Source organism: Giraffa tippelskirchi, chromosome 1, assembly GCF_054371585.1.
Source record: "Giraffa tippelskirchi isolate mGirTip1 chromosome 1, T2T-mGirTip1v1.2.pri, whole genome shotgun sequence".
In the NCBI taxonomy this organism is placed as follows: Eukaryota; Metazoa; Chordata; class Mammalia; order Artiodactyla; family Giraffidae; genus Giraffa; species Giraffa tippelskirchi.
This window is the reverse complement of record NC_137275.1, coordinates 7,173,691-7,194,918: the sequence shown is the minus strand read 5'-3', so window position 1 is coordinate 7,194,918 and position 21,228 is coordinate 7,173,691. Positions and strand designations below refer to the sequence as shown.

The 21,228-nt window shown below is 43.2% G+C and overlaps 1 protein-coding gene across 38 annotated transcripts in view; it reads left to right on the top strand.

Annotated features, from left to right (window-relative positions):
• Nucleotides 1-478: 478 nt before the first annotated feature.
• Nucleotides 479-21,228, top strand: part of CPEB2 (cytoplasmic polyadenylation element binding protein 2) — a 75,049-nt gene continuing 54,299 nt past the window's right edge. For 4 of the 38 annotated variants that reach the window (XM_081483167.1, XM_081483010.1, XM_081597057.1 and 1 more), the window contains exons 1-4: nt 479-2,406; nt 5,275-5,556; nt 6,320-6,409; nt 14,633-14,723. In XM_081483167.1, the coding sequence (XP_081339293.1) occupies nt 724-2,406; nt 5,275-5,556; nt 6,320-6,409; nt 14,633-14,723 (2,146 nt within the window). In that variant the 5' untranslated portion in view covers nt 479-723. Of the gene's footprint in view, nt 2,407-2,471; nt 3,217-3,384; nt 3,924-4,071; nt 4,168-5,259; nt 5,565-6,319; nt 6,410-14,631; nt 14,724-21,228 lie in introns of those variants that run through there. The other 34 variants (XM_081483088.1, XM_081482918.1, XM_081596967.1 and 31 more) reach the window with 23 other exon arrangements.

Here is a 21,228-nt window from a genome sequence, read left to right as displayed (position 1 = left end):
CGCCGCCTAGGGCGGACCCCTATTCCGACGGCCGGGGGCTCCCGTGACCCAGGGCGGGGCCCTGAGGGAGACGCGGTCGGAGGGCAGGTGGCGCGCGCAACCTGCCGCAGACTCTGCTGAGACCCCGCGCCCGGAGGGGCGGTTGCCCAGGAACGGTCTGAGCCTGTCTCGCGCGCGCTCGCCCGCGCGCGCGCTCGCCCTCGTGAGCGCGCGCCGGGCGCTCAGGCGTCGCCGGCCGTTCCTTTTCCCGGACGCGGGGGAAGCCTGAGGAGACGCGTCGCTCGCGCTCGCGCCCGCGCTCCCCCCCCCGCCCTCCCGAGAACGCGAGCGCGTCCCCGGCCCTCATCTGTGTATTCATGAGGGGCGGGGCAGTGGGGGGCGCGGCGGCCGCGGGCCCGCGCGTGCCGGGACGCACCGCGGGGGGCGGCGCGATTGTGAGGTGGCGCTGACGCACGTTCCGGGCTTCTTAAGCGGCCTGGGCGGCGGCGGCGACCGCGGCGGCGGAGCCCGAGCCGGTCTCGGGAGGTGGCGGTGAGCGCCTCGAGGTGTGGCGGGGGCCGAAGTCGGTGCCCCCTGGCTCAGTCACGGTGTCCCTCTCTCACTGACTCCCCCCGCCCCCTCCTTCCACCACGGCCGCGCCGCCTCAGATCCCGCGGCTTCTTAGGCAGGGCGGCGGCGGCGGCGGACGGGGCGCGTCTCCTCCCGCGGCCGCCGGCCTGATAAATGAGGGACTTCGGCTTTGGGGTGCTGCACACCGCCCCTCTCCGAAGCAACAGCCCCGGGTCCCTGTTCAGCGGCGGGGCGTACTGTCCCTCCGCCGCGGCCGCCGCCCCGCTGCCCTCCGCCACGCCCTTCGGCCCGTTCTCGCCGCCGCCGTTGCCTGTCACCGGCTTCTCGGAGGCCGCCTCCCCCTTGTCGATTCCCCTCGGCTGCGGCGGCGCGGACCGCTCGGCTGCCGCCGCCGCCGCTTCCTCTTCCTCCCCGTTCCTGGCGCATCAGCAGACCATGCAGGATGAGCTGCTGCTGGGGCTGACACAGCAGCCGGCGCGGCCGCTCTCGGGGGCGGTGGCCACGGAGAAACTCCCCAACCACCACCCCGGCGGCGGCACGAACGCGGGTGTGACCCACCTCCTCCCCTCCCAGGACTTCAAACCGAGTCTGCACCACCCCTCCTCCTCCTCCGCCTCCTGCTGCTGCTGCCGCCGCACCTCCTCCCCGCAGGACTTCAGTAAGCGGCAGCAGCAGCAGCTGAGCAGCCAGAAGAGGAAAGAGTTCAGCCCTCCCCATCTTCCCCACCCTCCGGACTCGAAGCCGCTGCCGCCGCCGCTCCACTGCCCGGGCCGGTTCAGCCCGCCGCCGCCGCCGCTGCCGCCGCCCGGCCAGCTCCTCCAGCCGGCGCCGCTCGCCCAGCGCCAGCAGCAGCCGCCGCCGCAGTTCAGCCTCCCGCACCCGCAGCACCTCCCGCCGCAGGACTTCGCCCCGCGGCAGCGCCCGGCCGACCTGCCCCCGCTCCCGCAGCTCCAGCCTTCGCCGCCCGCAGCCCCGCGGCGCCGCCACGGAGGCGCGGGCAGCCCTCGCAAGACCCCGGCCGCGGGCGAGGGCAGCGCCGCCGAGCCCCCCAATGCGGGCTTGGCCCCCTCGACGCCGCCGGTGAACCCCGCGCCGGGCTCCATGGAGTCCCCCAACCACCCTCTGCTCAACAGTCCCAGTAACCTCCTGCCCGGCGGGGCGCTCGGCGCGGGCGCCTTCAGCAGCCTGCAGAGCCCGGACCTTCCGCACCCGGGCGGCGGCGGCGGCGGCGGCGGCGGCAGCGGGGGCGGGGGGCCCCCCGGAGGCGGAGGGGGAGGCGGCTCCGCGTCGCCGCCACCGCTGCCCGGCTTCGGCACCCCCTGGTCGGTGCAGACCGCGTCGCCGCCGCCCCAGTCCCAGCCGCCGCCGCCGCCCCAGCAGCCGCCGCCGCCGCCGCCGCCCCAGCAGCCGCCGCAGCCGCAGCCGCAGCCGCCGGGCTCGTCGGCCGCCACCCCGGGTGGCGGTGGCGGCGGCGGCGGCTCGCTCAGCGCCATGCCGCCGCCCAGCCCCGATTCGGAGAACGGCTTCTACCCCGGGCTGCCGTCGTCCATGAACCCGGCCTTCTTCCCGAGCTTCTCGCCGGTGTCCCCGCACGGCTGCGCGGGGCTCAGCGTGCCGGCGAGCGGCGGCGGCGGCGGCGGCTTCGGGGGCCCTTTCTCGGCGGCCGCCGTGCCCCCGCCGCCCGCCATGAATTTACCTCAGCAGCAGCCCCCGCCGCCCGCGGCGCCGCAGCAGCCGCAGAGCCGGAGGTCGCCCGTCAGCCCGCAGCTCCAGCAGCAGCACCAGGCGGCGGCCGCCGCCTTCCTGCAGCAGAGGAACTCCTACAACCACCACCAGGTAACGGCGGACGGACGGCCGCCCGGCTGCGTTGCGGGGCCGGGGAGACCGCGGGCGGGGCGGCCGGAGACTGGGCTCGGCCCGAGCGGCCCCGAGGAGCCGCGGCGACGGCCGCTTGCCCGAGGGAGTGGGACGCGGAGGGCGGTGAAGAGCCACGGGACTCGGGCCACCGGCCACCGGCGGGGCGGGAGGGCTGTGGCCACCGTGGGCTGTGGGGCTCCGGAGGCGGGCCCGGCTGGAAGTGGCCCCGGCCGGGCGCCCCCTCGAACGCCCCGGCGCGGCGCTGGGGGCTGGGGCCGGGGCGGAATGGCGCCGGGGCCGGGGTGGCGGGCGGCCGGGAGCGACGTCCTCTCCGGTCCTGCGGAGCAGGCTTCCCCGAGCCCGGGAGACGCGGCGAGGTGGCCGGGGTTCGGGGACCGAGGGGCCGGCTTCGCGGGACCGGCGGGCTCGGGCGGCGGCCTCAGGGGGAGCGGCTGTGGGAATCGAGCTGGGGAAGGAGGAGAAGGATTACCGGAGGCGACGCGTGTGGGCAGCCCGTGACCCTCCGCCGCCGTCCAGTGAGGGAACGGGCGGAAAGGCCTTTTTGCTTTGGGGTTTCTTTCCTCCTGAATTGGCCGGAGGGAGCCGTCGCGGGCGAGGCGGTGGCCGCCCGCACCGCCTAACCCGGCGGGACCCGCGTCGGCGAGCGGCCGCACGGCAGCATTCCTCCCGCCGACCTGCCTCCCTCCCGGCGTGGGTCAGTCCCCCGAGCTGTCAGATGGTTGCGGAGATAGATGCTCCAAGGTGGTTTCACTTTCTGTGCCTTTCAAGGTTTGGATAATATCTTGTAGGTTTTAAAACTAAACGAGCCTGCGATTAGTGTGTTACCTTGAAGAGAACACTTTTCCTTTTTTTTTGGTGGTCTTAACCTTCTTTTGAATGATAGGGTGTGTGTATTTTAAGGGGATAGTGTAATTATGAAATCACAACGGACAGGTTATTCATCCGGGTCCTTTCTGAAATTCAAGGTGTGTGTTGTTATCCTGTCAGGACAACGTCCGAGTGACCGCTGGGTTGGTTAGTTGACATTGAAAGAGTATTTTGTTGTTCTTTTTTTTTTTTTTTAATCTAGTCAGCATTTATTAAAGTGATTATTCTGTCTGAGGCCACTTCAGTGATTAAAGATTGAGAAGCAAAATTGGACCTTAACCTTAAGTATTAACTTACTGATGTAACTTTTTCCATTGACCAGTTCGTTTTTAAGGATTAACCTTTTCAAGAGGTGCTGCTATCTAAATTAACCCAAGTAACAGTTAACAGTTTATTTAAATTAACCAGAATAACAGTTAGCAGCTTTTGTTGAATCACTCCACTGGTTTCTCCCTGAGAAAGGAGAATGTGGCCTGTAAGGGTTGAAAATAGGTAATTTTGAAATACTAGGCCACTTTTCCATGATTTACCTGATCTTGAAGAACTATCTTTTGGATGTCAGGGTCTTTCTTTTTTAACTGGAAGCTTGTCGCAGCAATTATCAATAGGTATGTTTGTGTTCTTGAGGCCATGGACTGTTATTAGAAGACTGTATACAGAGATCCATATTTAACTGTAATCTGCTTTTGGTCAAAAAGAAGGGTCTCGGAATGGAGTGTAAAAGGTCACCCAACTATTAAATGGAATTAATTTCAGATCACTGCAAGAGAAGTTTGAGCACTGTGTCCAGGAGGAAAGTAAGGCCCTCAAGAATGAGGGATTTGTCCATGGACCCTTACCTATGCTTTTGAAGTATGTAGAGGGGGAAAGGGTAGTATATATTCATGATTATATTGCCATTAAAAAATATTTTTAAACAGGTACTATAGACCATGTTTACCAAAAAAATAGATTTAAGAGTGCTTGACTTACAGTAACTTAGTAACTTATATAGTAACTCCATGACCCATACTCCCTTTGGCTCAATGTTAGCACAAAATTATTAAATTATAAGCTTATTGACAATATAATCGCTAACAATTAGTACTCTTCAAAATCTACAGTTATAGCCTCTTGGAGAATTTTTCATTCTTTGATGACTTAACTTTTCTTGCCATTGGTTCTGTTTTAGAATATAATTTATTTTTGAAAATGGATGACATTAATGGAGACTTGCATTATTAATATCTCTACTAGAACGATCAAAGTATATAGTTATCTCAGTGTATCCGCCTATGGATAATAGCAGATAATAACAGTTTCTTGGATAGTTAAGTGAAATAACAACTACAAAAATTTCAAAGAAAGTACATTGAAACTGGAATAAAATATTTTAAAAGTTGAGTAAACAGTGAAAAAAAAAAAAAAGAGACATTTCCTGTATCCCCCAAAGGTATTTTTATTACATGCAATAGAATAAAGCCAAATGTTATTAACCACTTTTACAGTGATACAACTTGTTTTAGAAACCTAAAGTCTAAATATTTCACTCATATGATTGGTAAATTTTAATTAGTGAAACCCTGTTTCTAGTGGTATGCTTAGAATATGATTGTGTAAAGATCATAGTGTAAGTTATATCTTTAAGGATCTTCAAAGTTAATTTCAATTTCAAAATCTTTAGTTTTTTCTTCATATCTATCATGTATATGGCTCTCTCTGAAGGAGAAAAAAAAGTAACTGCATGGTTCTATTTTAGTAATTGTCTTGAAATATCTGCTTGATTCATTATAATTTATGTAGACGAGAGTACGAAAAGTCACCTAGCATTAAGTGAATATGTTTTTATATACGAGATCTCAAGTCTATTAAATACTCATTTTTTAAAAGATTATATAAACTTGTAGCTCGGGCCTAAATTTGGATTTCAATTACAAACTCTTGAAATTCCTGTAATTTAAATAGATGTATTTCCCCCAGCCTCTTCTGAAACAATCTCCTTGGAGCAACCATCAAAGCAGTGGCTGGGGCACTGGAAGTATGTCCTGGGGAGCGATGCATGGCAGAGATCATCGTAGGACTGGGAACGTGGGAATTGCAGGAGCTATGAATCAGATATCTCCACTGAAGAAACCGTTTTCTGGGAATGTCATAGCGCCACCGAAATTCACTCGCTCTACTCCATCGCTGACTCCAAAATCTTGGATTGAAGATAATGTGTTCAGAACAGACAACAGTAGTAACACACTCTTACCCTTACAGGTAAGGATGCTGTGTAAACAGCCTTGTTTCTAATGTTAACCTTTCAACATAGGAATTTGGGTGGTGGTAGTAGTAATAGTATGATTAAGTTGATGGGTTAAAATGAGAAAGCTCTAATTTTTAAGTATAATTTAATTATCACAGGATGAAATACCTTATACAGAGAAAATGAGACTAAAAAAAAAATTCTCTAAACACATAATAGAAAATAAGCTTCATAAAGTATAGAAAAACTCTGCTATATTTCTTAAATTCATACTGAAGCTTTTTAACTGGCAGCTCCTTGAGAATGCCTTAATTTATTAATCTTTAATAGGCCACCAATATGAGTTTCTCCTCCAATATAGCTAAAGTAAATTGTTCATGAATTTGACTATGATCAGCTGTATGTATATTCAAATATTGTTAGTGCAGCGCTGATCGAGGCAAAATAATATTAGGGTGTTTTACATTGAATTCAAATTTGTTCACTGATTCAGTGACTTTTTCTAAATGTGGCCTAATATTTATGATGATTAGACATTTTTTTCAGACCTTTAGTATTTTGTTGATATTTTAAGTTAGCGAAGTCCCCTTATATTATCTAAAATGAGAATATCTTTCCCTTAACACTGTTAGAGGATGGAACAAAGATACAAGATAGAAACTTTTGATTGTTTTGTTTTGTTTTCTTTTCATTCTTTGTTCCTTTTTTTTTTTTTTTGTGGGTGGGTATGGGGAAGAGAACTGCTTGTTTCTGATGAAAACTTCTATGCTATTGAAGGTGAGATCTAGTTTGCAGTTGCCAGCTTGGGGCTCAGATTCACTCCAAGATAGTTGGTGCACTGCAGCCGGAACATCCAGAATAGACCAGGTAGGCTGCACAGTGTGTACTTATCAGGATTTTGGCTAGGGGTTTAGTATTTGTATTATGAGTAGGATTTAGTATGTACTTTTCAATTATATTTGTTTGAGCATATGTCAGAAAGCGTGAAAGCAATTTATTTTTAAAGGATCACTTAAACTAAAGTGCTTCATTTTTAAATTTGAAAGTAACTCATAATCATTTTACATTTCCTGAACGTAATTGATTTGTTTTTTTGGAAAAAGGAATCATATACCCAAGTGCACCTGACTTTAAACATCAGTCAAACTGAACACCTTTTATCTCTTTTCAGAATCATTTAACCTGAACATATTTTATGTCTTCTCAGAATCATTTGCAGTTAGGTATAATATCATATGTTTATTTAACATCTAATCGTACATTTCATAAATGTTTTATAGAATTTTTTGGCAAACTTTTTCATGAAGCATGCTGTATTTGTCTTGAGATATATTTCTAAGGAAGCCCTTAGTTCAGTTTTTCACCTTTATAAAAAAGTTGATGGTATTTCTCTAAATTTTGTTGCTGCTATTATATACACTTATCTTCTCCCAAATAATCAGTTCCTTATAGAAAAGAAACTGAGTCAAACATCTGAGAGTCAAGTCTTAATCGAATTACCTTCAAGTCCTTTATGGTTACAAAATGCTATCTCTCTTCCTGCAGATGAAATTTGAGTGCATACTGGGTGCCAGGTAATGAGAATTATTTGCAGGACAAGTAGAACACTCAGTCCTCACAAAAGAGGATTCGTTACTACAGAGCCCAAGTTTGAATGACCATAGACTTAACATTGTGGGAGTCCAGTGAATGGAGCTCTGTTATCCGTAGTTACTTTATCAACATGAAATGATTTTACAAGTGAGGACTGTATAAACAGATTAATATTACATTTGAAAATAGCATTCTAACCTGGAGGTTTGGCAGTAACTTCAGTAATCAGCCATTAGCACTTGTTTTAAATAAGTCCGCCTATTTACCAAAGTAGTCCTGCCAGGATCTCCAGTTAGAAATAAGTATGTATCTCATGTATTTTGTAATTTATTATCATGTTAATGTTGCAGTGTAATCCATCTATTTCTGCTCTCCTCTCTTCTCTGGCACAGTCAGGCTATATTAGTGGCATTTGTATGGTGTTCAAATTAAATACATAAATGCCTAGGAGAAGGTATGCTAGAAGAGAAAAGCTGGCAATTATTTTGAAGGCAGCAAGGGATGTGTTTTTAGACAAGAAAGGACATAATTATTTGAAGAGGTTGTACCAGGAGGAAGCAAGAGGATATGTGAGCGGGATGTGTATCTGTGGAGGAAAAAGACAGACAAAGATGTCAAGGAGGATCCATGGGGAGTGGGGGCAGATGTTGAGAGATTAGGTTATTAAGATGGCTTCAGTGGGTAGAAAAATGCTGCAGTAGATAGTGGTCATAATGAAAGGGAAATTTTCATACTGGGCTCTGCAGAGGTGCCCACGGGACTCCCACAGAATGAGGGCCGTCAACCCTCCCACTCAGCTTCTCTGCTCTTACCTATGCCCTTAGGATTTAAGGTAAATTCACTTTAGGAAAAAGGATTTTGATGCGTAAGGGTAATTCTTTTTTATTTTATTTTTTGGTAAATTGTTGAGATATTGGCAATCCCTGTGGATTCCTGAGCCTGAGAGATGAGGATGAAGTTGAAGAGAATGGTGAAGGAAAAAATAGTGGCAAGTGAACTGAACTAGAAGAAAAGGAGATCTGAAACCTGAATCTTCATCCTCTAACGCGTTTTTTGGATGACACAGTTTATGGGCTTTCATCTCTTTGGGCATGGTTTCCCTATCTGTAAGAGGAATGTCTAGAGCTAGATCCTGAAGGCCTTTGTAGCCAGCTCTTGTGCTTTCTTTCGTCCATTGTGGCCATGTCTTTTGCTCCCTGCTTCCTCATTCCCTCTCCTTTATTTTTAGAATACAAGGGTCTTGGTTTACTTGGGGGGCAGGGGGAGCAATGGGCATTGGTCCCAGGCAGTGGAGATACCCTGTATGATGTCCCACCTGGCCTTAAAAGCAATGTTGTTTTTTCTTTGAGTACCCTAAGGGTACTTATTACACAAAATTTGTTCAGGGTTTCTGTCTTTCCATAAAAGGTTGAGGTATTTGAAGTTGAGGTTCTTAGAAATACAGCAGCAGCTACAAACTGCAGTTGGTATCTTAAACAGTTGGGTAGTTCCTTACTATTTGGCAAAGTTAAAATTATAGAAAATACTTAGACACTTAAATATCTGGGGAGATTATTTTCATTTCTGATCTTTTTTCATCATATACAATATTTTTATACTATACATTTTAGTTAACAAATACATTATTTAAAAACATTTAACTTTTAAAATTTCCTTAAGTCTCAATTTGATTTAAGTCTAAAATGTAGTAAACCATAAAACTAAAGTCTTAATTCTTGTACCTGGCCTAACCTATACCAAGAATGGGACATGTAATTGAATTTAGTAAATGGAGAAGAAATAGTTTTTTACATTGGTTTTATTTCAGTTGTATGTAAAATTTTCACATTGGCATTTCCTTATTTAAAATACCCCCTCTTTTTTTTTTATCAAAAAACTTCAAATTAAAAACTTTTTAAAAACAAATATAAATTGTTATATTCATTTCTGAGTTTAAAATGAATGTATTTTTATTAGTTTCTTTAAGGCTAAATATAATACTACTTTTGTTTAAAATGCTGTTAGCTACTCTTGCTAATATGCTAAGTCATACTCAAAAGTATGAATTCTAAACTACCTTAAATTTGAATTTTCAGGCAGATAAACAGGCTACAGTATATTTATTCATTAATACTGGAATATTTTCAATGGAGAGTAAATATACTAGGAGCTGAGGTTATTACTTAGTTTATATATGGCATATCAGTTTTCTGTAAACAAACGAACACCATGCCTTTAAAACTGTATTATAGCCTGTAAAGCCTGTGAAAGTTGGCCTGCTCTTTAGCTGAATATATATATATATATTTTGTTTGTTTGTTTTTTGTTTTTTTCCAGCTCTAGATGTGGGGTCGTATAGATGTTCTGCCTGCAATTCCTGGGAATGTACATAAACTACCTTGAATTAACTGAAGATATTTTTTGCCAATCTTTAATATCCAGGCTGTTATGATAACAGTGATGTGATAATCTGGGGACCTCTCAGAAAAATGCATTCTTTGGCAACTTTATTCACATTATACAAAAACAAGGCCAAGTCCAAGTTTTCATTTAATGAAACGTTCCTTGATTTGTGATTCTTAAACTAGATGAGTTATAGGGACATTGGTAGTTGTAAAACTGTCATACCTACTGAAAATGAGGTAGGATGGGATCTCTTATTATCTGTGCTTATGTAATGGATCCTTTTTATGTTTCCTATCTGTGTTCAGTTCTTTACTTGTACTTGATACATTCTTACACCAGGTAATTTTTTACTTACCTTTCCATTTTATTTAACCATTGTGGATACTAAATTAGCTTTGGCTATTTGAGGCTTGATTTGCCATGCCCCCCCCCCCCCCTTACAGCACTTTGTTGAGCATCAGAATAGTAAAGGAAGGTCAAGAAATGTCTATTCATTGTATATGCGGTAGTTAGCCTGGAGATATGTCTGGGGAGATACTGGTCTTTGCTTTTGAGATGAAAGTCCAGTTGGATGAATAAGGGATATCACTGTGTGGAACAACCAGAGAATTGGATGGGAGCGTATGAGACTGAGAGCTGCATTGCATACTGAGGCAGAGCAGCACAGCATCTGCTGCTCGTTCAGTAAAGTGCAGTAGCAGAGTATAATCAGAAATGTATATTTAGTGTTTCCTTAGCACTGAGAACAGTATTAGTGTACAACTCTGCTTTTATATTTTAAAGGAAAAACTGGAGAACTAACCACAAAAATACAACAAAAGTTGATCTTTCTACTTAGGTAGAAGAAGATATGCCCAAGCCATCTGGTATAACTTTAAATATGATGATACAGAGTTTTTCTATGGGCTTCTCTGGTGGCTCAGATGGTAAAGAACCTGCCTGCAGTGCCAGAGACCCAGGTTCAACCCCTGGATCAGAAAGATCCCCTGGAAGAGGGCATGGCAACCCACTCCAGTATTCTTGCCTGCAGAATCCCGTGGACAGAGGAGCCTGGTGGGCTTTCTATTTCTATAATCTGCCTCTTTTCATAGGGAGGATGCATCACTGTCAAAAGGAAAAGCTTCTACTTACCCACTTCTTTTGAAATAAATAGGGTTTTGATTATGTCAAAGCAAAAATACAACATCACATAAAAAAGTTCCCTTTTAACTAAGTTCAAGTTCCTTTTGTTGTATTTTAATATCACTGTTGACCACATTAGTTACCTTTCAATGTTTATAATCTTTCCCAGGTAATCCTTTTTAAAATTAGAATGACTGTTCTTTCTGTGTTTTTCAGTCTTTCTAGGAGTTCGTTGTGGCTTCCACAAGTCTTTGTGGCAAATGTCTGGATTTAAAGACTGTAGCAAACTATTAGAATATAAAAGATTGTAGTTTTTTTACCATTGTGTTCTAATTTTTGCCCATTCATTGTTGTGGGATACTGTAATCTCAATTTCTGAAAGCCCATTTAGTTGGTTCTTTGCCACATAGCTTTCATATTCCGGCAGTAGATTTGGATAAACTTTATCTGGTAGATTCTTACTTTTGTGAAATGTATTGGTTGTTTTCAAATAACCATGTAGTAATAAATGTAAATTATATTGCTGTGATTTTCCATCTTTTTATGATAATCAGTATTCCTGTGTTTATGGTATCTTTAAAATGGTTTCAGGATTTCCATTTAGCTTTTGAACCAATGGGAGTTTACATGAACACAATTTGTTCTAATGTCCCTATTCCTGGAGAATGCGTGAGTGTTTGTCTTGTAATCAGATATGTTTCTGTTGTTTTTTTTTTCAGAAGTTATATTTTAATCCCCACACTTTACTTAATGGAATTATCTGTATTTTTTTTTTAACATCCTCATGTTCCATTACCTAGAAAGTAACTTTTGCGAGGTCATGAGCTCTTTGCCTGCTCAAGGCTATTTTGTATTTGGTGATTTAAAAATCATGTGGGCTGCAGCTGATGCTTAATAAAGTATAACTAAGTTAATAGTTTTAAAATAGCTTGCTATTTTCTTTGCTGAAATAGGAGTTTGTTTCATGATGAAAGACTTGATATGCAAAGGAAAATAAGGGACTTTATAAGTGGGCATCTCACTGTTTCAGTTGGATATAGGCATTAAAGTTAAAGCTGTTAATACATATGGCTTTTTTTATTTTAAAAATAGGAGTTGCCAGAGTTGATACATTTATTGAATACTTGCTTATATATTTTCTCTTCATACCTTAAATATTATCCATGGCCTGTTGACAGTATGTATAGGACTCTGCATTAATTTTGCTGTGCTCTAAAGCAAGATCATAATCCTTGGAATGGAAGTAGAGGCTAGCCAAATAAATACATAAATAAAAGTTGTATGGGAAATGCAAATTTGGGTGGTATTAGTCACCATTAATTAAGTTCATAGGTTAACTGAAGACAGGGCATGGTCTGATTCTATTCAGAAAACATAAGCCTGAGAAGATAGCCCTGAACCATAACACATTTCTTTGTAAGAATTTAAGATCAATAAAGTATCTATGTTATATTCCATCTTAGAACACTTTGATACAGCATACATTTTTAAAGATTTTGTTTGTTTGTTTAATTACATGAAGAATTTTTGTCATGACAGTTTACTTTTTAAATTCTATTTTAAATACATTTTGGAGCTTTGAATATGATAATATTTAATCTTTCATTGTGTGGTTGGAAATTCAAGTCAACAGCAAGGTCACGTTATTACCTGATACTTGTCTCAATTTAGTTACTTAACGTTTTGAGTACCTAGTCCATGGAGGATTCTGAGAAGATTTGTAGTCCTTTCTAATTACCACCTAAAAGTGCAGTCTTTGCCCTCACTGAGCTCAACTTAAACTTTTGCAAAGTTTTTATGGTAAAGATAAAGTACTGTTCATTCAACAAACATTTGAGAGATAGCTGTATTCCATAATTAGCAGGTCCCTACCCCTAATTAACTTAGAAATTTATTGACAGAGGCAGGAAAAACAACAAATTAGTTATGAACTCATATAGTAGAAGCACAAAAGATGGATGTATGTGGATAGATTACAAAAACCACATGTCATTTCTGCCCAAGTTGTTCTGTATCCCAGTTTTATTTATTATATACCAAAGTCTTTTGCTTTTCCATTATTTCTATTATTTTTAAAGTGGACTTTAGACATCATCTAGTTTGATGTGATTATTTTATTTTCTAGAAGATGGAACAAAGCCTAAAAACGTTAAGTAGCTTCGGGTTAAGAAGCGCAATGCTTCTTAAAGTGTGGTCTTTGGACCAGCAGTCTCGGGATCACCTCGGTACTTACTGGAAATAAAATTCTCAGAGGCCACTCCAGACCTATTGAATCAGTTGATGAGTCCCAGCAACTTGTATGTCTGACAAGCCTTCCAGATGTTTCTGAAGTGTGCTCAAGTGTGAGAGTCGCTGTTACAGCTCAGTGACTCTGTGCCTCTGTCCCCAGTCAAGGTCGTTGTTCTAGGGAACACCTATTACTGGTGGGTGTGTTACATCTCAGGAGTCTAAGGAAAGCTAAGTAAGGGGTGCTAATGTAGGTAGTGATGCTGCTCCAGCAGGATCCTCCAGGTCTAGTACTCTTTCCACCGTTCACTGTTGCTTTGCACAGTGTCAGATTCTCTGACAGTGACTTGTTTAGTCTGCAGTGGTGATCTGCCTGCTCCCTCCCCCTTCCCCCCAAAAAAGCTTTCAACCCTCATTGAAACATCAGAGGAGAATTAAAAAAATCAACATACTCTCAGAAAAGCTTCTTATGTTTTTCCTCAGCTTTCTAAAAGACTGGTTCTGGATCTTCTCTGGATTGTGGACTCCTTTGGAAAACTAAGGAAAGCCATAAACCTTTTCAGGAAAAAAATCACATATACGTGTCCATACGGAGCATTATTCATCTCACAGATGTCATGGTCCTTGAAGCTCAGGGACCTAGGTTAAGTGCCTTATTCTGATTTCTGTGGAGACTTTTCCCCCCAACTTTTCTGGTTCTTCCTTTCCTTTTTCTGTGTTCATCATTCTTTGAGAGTTGGAAGTGGCCTACCTGCTCAACCTTCCCCTCATTTACATACAATGCATAAACACCAGGTAGGGCACACACTTAAACCTAAATGAGTGGGGTTAACATGGGCATAATTTGGTAACAGACTGCCTGGCAATTAGTGGGACACAGGCCAGGGCTTGCTGTGGTGGCTCCCTGTGTATATTCAAGTTTATTGAATGTATATTGAACAGAATACAATATAAATTCATGAGCATTACAGAATCAGATTCCTTCTAGTAAGCAAATTGAGGGATTTGACATTCAGCAAACAAAACTTCCAACTATACAAAAGACTTTGTTCTGAGATTTGATGATATAGGGAACTTGCTGCAGTGAAAATTCTTTCACCCTTTTCTCCCCTGCCTTCATTTTTTGCAAGAGTGAGTAGAGGGGAGAGAAGATTTGGAAGTGCAGAGATCAATATGTCAGGATTATTCTTGATGTTTGTCTTTGTTCTGAAATTGGTATTTCATGCTTTTAATTTTTACTGTATAAGATTCTTATGCATTTTTTATTTTGAAATTCTGACTATTAAATAGCATACAGTGTTTGATGTTTAAAGTATGGTGCATTATGGAATTAAGCCTTTTCACCCCAAATATTTATTTTTCAAGGGCCAGTGTCCAAATTCCTATATATATGTGACAAGTTTAAAAGTTAAATAACAACTGAAAATGCTTTCTGTGTGTATAAGATTTCAGAAATATTTATAAGTTGAGAATTATAACAACAGAAATTGTTTTTACTTTATTGCATTAATACTGCTGATTAAATAAGATACTTTTGATATGTGATTTTGGATATAAATGTATGATATCTATTGTCCTCCAGTACAAGAGATATTGAGCTCAGGAGATCCTTAGTTAGTGACATTGTCTTGGGTTGCAAACTGACTAGTAATATTAGTCAAATGTCCTAATTTATGTAAGAAGATTTAGATAGTACATTAATCATCATTTTTTGAAAAAATTGTGTAGACTATATTCTTTTTTCTTCTTCTTCTTCTCTTCCAGGATCGAAGTAGAATGTATGACAGTTTGAATATGCACTCTCTGGAGAATTCCCTTATTGATATTATGAGAGCGGAGCACGACCCTCTTAAGGGTAGGTGACTTTTATTTTCTTATGTCATCCACCATTTTGTCTGCTTATCTTACCATTTTTCATATGAAAATGAGCACTAAGTAACACCTATCTCATCTATAAAATTCTACATTTGTTAACAAGAACCTTTGTTTTTATGAAAGATCATATTTTTACCTTGGTAGCTGCTTTAACTTTATGTCGATTTATAGAGAGAGATGGGAAAACCTAAATCTCTTGATTTGTTATTTAAGAAAAAGCCATTTTTTAGAGATAACTCAGTTCACCCAAGGATGAAGAATGGCTTGGAAGGCATTATAGTCAGTGTTCTAGAATTCTTTCAAATACAGAAATATTAAAAAAGAAGAAAGAAAAACTTCTTGGAATACTTGGATTCGCAGTTTGCAGTAATTCCAGCCTAAAATTGTCATAAGTTAACTTCCTTTCTCATTCTCCTTCCTGCTGTCATGTTGTAGGAATTTGAAAGGGTCTGACTCCTTGGAAAAGACCCTGATGCTGGGAAGGATTGAGGGCGGGAGGATAAGGGACGACAGAGGGTGAGATGGTTGGGTGGCATCACCGACTCGATAGACGTGGGTTTGGGTTGACTCCGGGAATTGGTGATGGACAGGGATGCCTGGTGTGCTGCGATTCATGGGGTTGCAAAGTGTCGGACACAACTGAGCAACTGAACTAAACTGAACTGAGGTAGAGAAGCTATTCATAAAAATCAGGGCAAATTAGGTAAAAGAATCAATGCCCATAACGTTATACTGTCAGCCTTATCACAGTTACAGTTAACTGTAACTGAAGAAATTATGTTAATTTGTTTTCATTTGTCTGCATGTTACATGTTAGTGATTATTTTATATTTCTTCATACAAAATATATTCTTGCCTGTTATATTAATGGTGAGAATCGAGCAAACTGTGTGAACTTGAGTCATGAGAAATACTAGTTTTCTGTTGCTGCATAATGAACAGTCCCCAAACTTAGCAGCTTCAGACAACAATAATCGTTTATTACCTTACACAATTTCTGTGGGCCAGGCAGGAACCAGGGGCACTTTAACTGGTTGGTTCTGGCTCAGGGTCTTTCAGATTGTTCTCTTTTTAATTCTGTAAAGCCGAGGATTCCCTTGTAAGAGTCAGCCTAAAAACTCTGAAACTCGAGAGTTGGCAGCAAGGCGATGGCTCTGGCTGACCTGGCAGTACTGACCAGCTCTCTCAACACTTTTGTCCTGCCTCTGGGTTTTGCTTGTAAAGGAGTTTCTTATCTTTCTGTTTCCTTTGTTGGTGAGGACTTTGAGAAGCTCAGGGGATTTTGGTAATTGTCGATGATGTGTAACGATGCTAATTCTCCTTACAAACTAATTAAGATAGTTATACTTTGATTATTTTTTTTGGGGGGGGTGAAATTGCCTCTAACCAAATTCAGCCTAGTTTTTTGAGTATTTGAGGTCTTGTTTTTTTTTTTTTTAATCCAGTTACCCCAACAGTTCTAGGGGCATTTTCCCTGGATCCACTGTTTAAGAATAGAAGCTGGCAAGCAGCTTATGATTATGAAGACCTTCCCTCTGTTGATTTCCTTACCTTCGATAGAAAGAAAATGCTTAGAAATTCTAATACTGATAAAGTCAATATTAACTGTTACCAGTGGGTAATTAAAACTTTTTTTCATTGTTGTTTCTCCCAGTCTTCCTTAAAGAAGCCCTTTGAATATGTTAAGAGAAAACATTAATTATATCCTCACTATTAATTATCCCAGTTTTTGTATTTTTCTAGCCTATTTTATAATAAAATTGGAAGGAAACCTAGAAAGAAGACTTTGAAAAAGAAAACAGAAGCAGTATGAGGCTAAAAGGAATTTATCAATAATTGAAATACTCAAATGCATTCAGAATTCTTCTGTTAGGAAGAAAAAAGGCTCATTAACCACCTTTAGGAATCATGGTAACACATCTTGGTTTCTAATTGGAACACTTTATGTTCCACATTCATTATGACAGGGAATAGAGAAAAAACAAAACATTTGAGAATGTTTCTCCATAGAATTGAGAAATAAAATTGGTACTTTTGCCAAATTGCCATCATATACCTTTCTAAAATTGGAGCTTCCCAGATGGCCCTCGTGGTAAAGAACCCACCTGCCAGTGCAGGAGAAGTAAGAGACACAGGTTCTATTCTGGGTCAGGAAGAGCCCCTGGACAAGGGAATGGCAACCCACTCCAGTATTCTTGCCTGGAGAATCCCACGGGCAGAGGAGCCTGGTGGGCTACAGTCCATGAAATTGCAGAGTTAGATACAACTGAAGCGACGTAGCACACCCGCACGCACGCACCTTTCTAAAGTTATCTTGACATCCAAGTGTTGTCACGTAGTTTTTCTTTTATTACTAGTACAAATTTCCCTGCCTCCTGGGATTTATCATACTGTGTATCTTACTCCCACATGCTGATCATTGCACATTTTCTTGGGGCTGGGCCTCAGTAAAAATTTAGGAAAGCAAGGTTGTGACATATAGAAGAAACCAATCCCTGAATTTATTTCACCTCCTTTCCATTCCTGATCTTTAGGGCATCACTTCAGCCTCTATCCCATCTCTCTTATCTCATCTTTTCATCACTTTCAGAAAGTTCTGTTCTCTACTTAGCATATGAAAATTCTTTTCTCTAAAAAAGCAGAATGAATCTTATTTTATCCTTCTAAAATATTTTTCAATAACCCAACCAGTTGCTATGTTTTCCTTATGGAATCTAGTGAAAAGAGAGGAGAGACTTGTGGGGTAAATGAAAAACTGAAAATAAAAATGAATTCTTATTTCCCTTTGTGTAAGTGGTGACAGTTTCTTGAAAATTTTCTGTGCAAACTTGAGTGGTGAAAGATTGTACTAGTTATACACTGCTGCATAAAAAATTACTCCCAAATTTAGTGGCTTGAAGCTACAATGAACCGTGATTATCACCTGCAGTTTCTGCGGTTTAGAACTTGGAAGCTCTTTAGCAGGTTAGTTCTGACGAGGATCTTAGGAGGTAGCAGTCAGGAGAGCAATGAGGCAGCAGTCATCTGAAGGTCTGACTAAGGCAGGGGGATCCTTTTCCAAGATGACTTACTTATGTGGCTGGCAAGTTGGCGCAGGCTGTTGGCAGGAGAACACAGTCCATCACGGACCTCTGCTCAGAACTGCCGAAGTGTCCTCCAAGTGTGCCCCCCCGCCTCCACTCCCAGAGCAATGAAAAAGCTTGAAGCTGGTGCCCCAGTGTCTTCTAGGATTTAGCTTTAGAAGTCTCATGCCATCATTTCCATGACAGCATACTAGACACACAGGTCACCCGACTCAGCTGGAGTGGAGTCTGTTGCCCAAGAGCTGTGAGTCCTGGGAGGCACAGAGCAGCAGAGGCAGTCATGGAGGCTGCCTTCCACAGAGATGAAAGGCAGAAACGAAATTTGCATTGGGTTCTGCTGTTCTAAAGGAAAAGAAAAAACTGCTTCAGGAAAGAGTTTATCTTGGTAGACAGAAAAGCAATCAGGCAGCCCTCCAGAATCCAAAAAGAGTCCATGGCCGGTTACTGGCATGACTGTTGACTGATTAGACTGACGGAAGGATCCTCCTGCCCCCACTTTAGCCCAGAATGCAAGCTTAGTGGTTTTTACAGGTCAGTAGAGAACCTCCATTGTTTACTGTTAAGGTCTTTCTAGTCTAGCAAGGCAGGTGGAATGGTCTCGTCAAGGCTCGGAGGATGTGAAGTGATGGCAGCCATAGATGAAACCCTGGATGCATTCTATTCCAGAACGTGTGCTTGCTTTTGTACTAGGCAGTATCCAAGAGCCCACTGCGTGTTATGTGAAACAGACATGGTCTCTGTTCTTGTGGAATGTACAGCCGAAGAAGAAGAGAGACCTTCTAGTTACATGTGTGATATGCACAGATACATATAACACATTAATATAACATAATATAAACATACAGTAGGGCTTCCCAGGTGGCGCAGTGGTGAAAAACAATCCGCCTGCCAATGCAGGAGACATTGGAAACTCAGGTTTGATCCCTGGGTAGGGAAGATCCCCTGGAGAAGGAAATGGCAACCCACTCCAGTATTCTTGCCTGGGAAATCCCATGGACAGAGGAGCCTGGTGGGCTTGATTATGTACACACATAACGGTAAGTATTAGAATACTATGGAAGGGAGGCTGTGAAGTGTTGGGAGGTGATAAGTGAAGGTACCTAAGGTAGATGTGGAGAAATGAAAGCTGAGACCCAAAACCTGAGCAACACAAGGATGAGACGATACGGGGGGAAGCGTCAAATAGACAGAGGGAGCAGGTTGTGTTCAAGAGCTTGTCGTAACTGAGTAACTGACAGCAGGTTTGTCCTGGCATAGCTGCTTTAGGGCTGCCTGACGGTGACTGGGTGTGACACTGCTCAGCCAGTGCTCTGAGGGTGGGGGAGTCTTTTGCTCCGGACTGTGAACACTAACACACTGTTTGATGCTTCCCGTAGTACGAGTGGCACTGACGGATCTGTCTGATTTATTCTGCAGTGACTTCTCACCATGAACATCCATTTTCTGGTGACTGTCTTGATTTCTGACAAATATTTTCCTTTTCATAGGAAGGACAATTATGAATTCTTTTAATGGTTAAAGTAAATCATGCTTTGCCAAGTAAAGTTTTGTGATTTTGCAATTTTGTGTTTGCATACCTATGTTAAATAATCTGTGATCTTTTTTCTGTATGTGTGGGTCAATTCATTCCCCTTTAAACAAAAGAACAAGTCAGTGATTATTGTTAATCTCTCTCCCCTCTCTGCCCTCAGCAGTTTACAAAAAAGGTCTTACTGTGTAAGCATTTTTACCCCAAATTGCCTACCCCTCCTCCAAATCATAAGGGCAAACAAAAAATTTAAGCACATAAAAGATTATTTGAGAACAGCAGGAAGAAATGTAGTTTATTTAGCAATCTTAGGAGGTTCTGTGTCAGCAAGTCACAATGCCTTTACTAATGTTCTCTGAACAATTAAGGGCAATTCAAGAAAAAGGATTTAGAGCATGATTTTTCAATATTGACATATTTTTAGAAGTGGATGCCTTTAAAATGTTTTTATTTACTGTGTTTTTGTATATCGTAGCATCATTTTTATCACTTGACTGCTAAACTCCTGAAAAAAAAAAAACAAAACTCTGCTTATTTTAAGGAAAATAATCCTTGAGGAAATAACGAATGACTTCCATAAGTGCTAAATGGTCCTGGTAGTATCAACTAAATTCTTGCCTCTTTTCAAGACACTTCTTTTCCCTCTGATATTCTCCTCACTTGCCTTAGTATAAAATGGAAATTGTTGTTCTTTAGTCATAAGGCCTATCCCACTCTGCAGTCCCAAGGAATTCAGCACACCAGGCTTCCCTGTCCATCACTATCTCCCAGAGTTTGCTCAAATTCATGTCCATTGAGTCAGTGATGCCATCCAACGATCTCATCCTCTGTCACCCTCTTCTCCTGCCCTCGATCTTTTCCAGCAGCAGGGTCTTTTCCAGTGAGTCTGCTCTTATCGGGTAGCCAAAGTATTGGAGCTTCAGCTTCAGCATCAGTCCTTCCAATGAATATTCAGGTCTGATTTCCTTTAGGATGGACTGGTTGGATCCCATTGCAGTCCAAGGAACTCTCAAGAGTATTCTCCGACACCATAGCTTAAAAGCACCAATTCTTCAGTGCTCAGCCTTCTTTCTGGTCCAACTCTCACCTCCATACATGACTTGTGGAAAAGCCATAGCTTTGACTATTCGGACCTTTGTTGGCAAAATGATATTTCTGCTTTTTAATACGCTGTCTAGGTTTGTCATGGCTTTCCTTCCAAGGAGCAAGCATCTTTTAATTTCATGGCCGCAGTCACTATCCTCAGTGATTCTGTAGCCCAAGAAAATAAATTTTGCCACTGTTTCCACTTTTCCCCATCTATGTGCCATGAAGTTATGGGTCTGGATGCCATGATCTTAGTATTTTGAGTGCTGAGTTTTAAGTCATCTTTTTCACTCTCCTTTTTCATCCTCATCAAGAGGCTCTTTAGTTCCTCTTCACTTTCTGCCATTAGAGGGATAGCATCTGCATATCCAACCCACTCCAGTACTCTTACCTGGAAAATCCCATGGACGGAGGAACCTGGTAGGCTGCAGTTCATGGGGTCGCTAGGAGTCGGACACAACTGAGCAACTTCACTTTCACTTTTCACTTTCATGCATTGGAGAAGGAAATGGCAACCCACTCCAGTGTTCTTGCCTGGAGAATCCCAGGGACGGCGGAGCCTGGTGGGCTTCCATCTATGGGGTCGCACAGAGTTGGACATGACTTAGCAGCAGCAGCAGCATCTGCATATCTGAGGTTGTAGATATTTCTCCCTGCAGTCTTGATTCCAGCTTGTGATTCATCCCACCTAGCATTCCATGTGATGCACTCTGCATAGAAGTTAAATAAGTAGGATGACAGTATACAGCCTTGATGGACTCCTTTCCTGATTTGGAACCAGTCTGTTG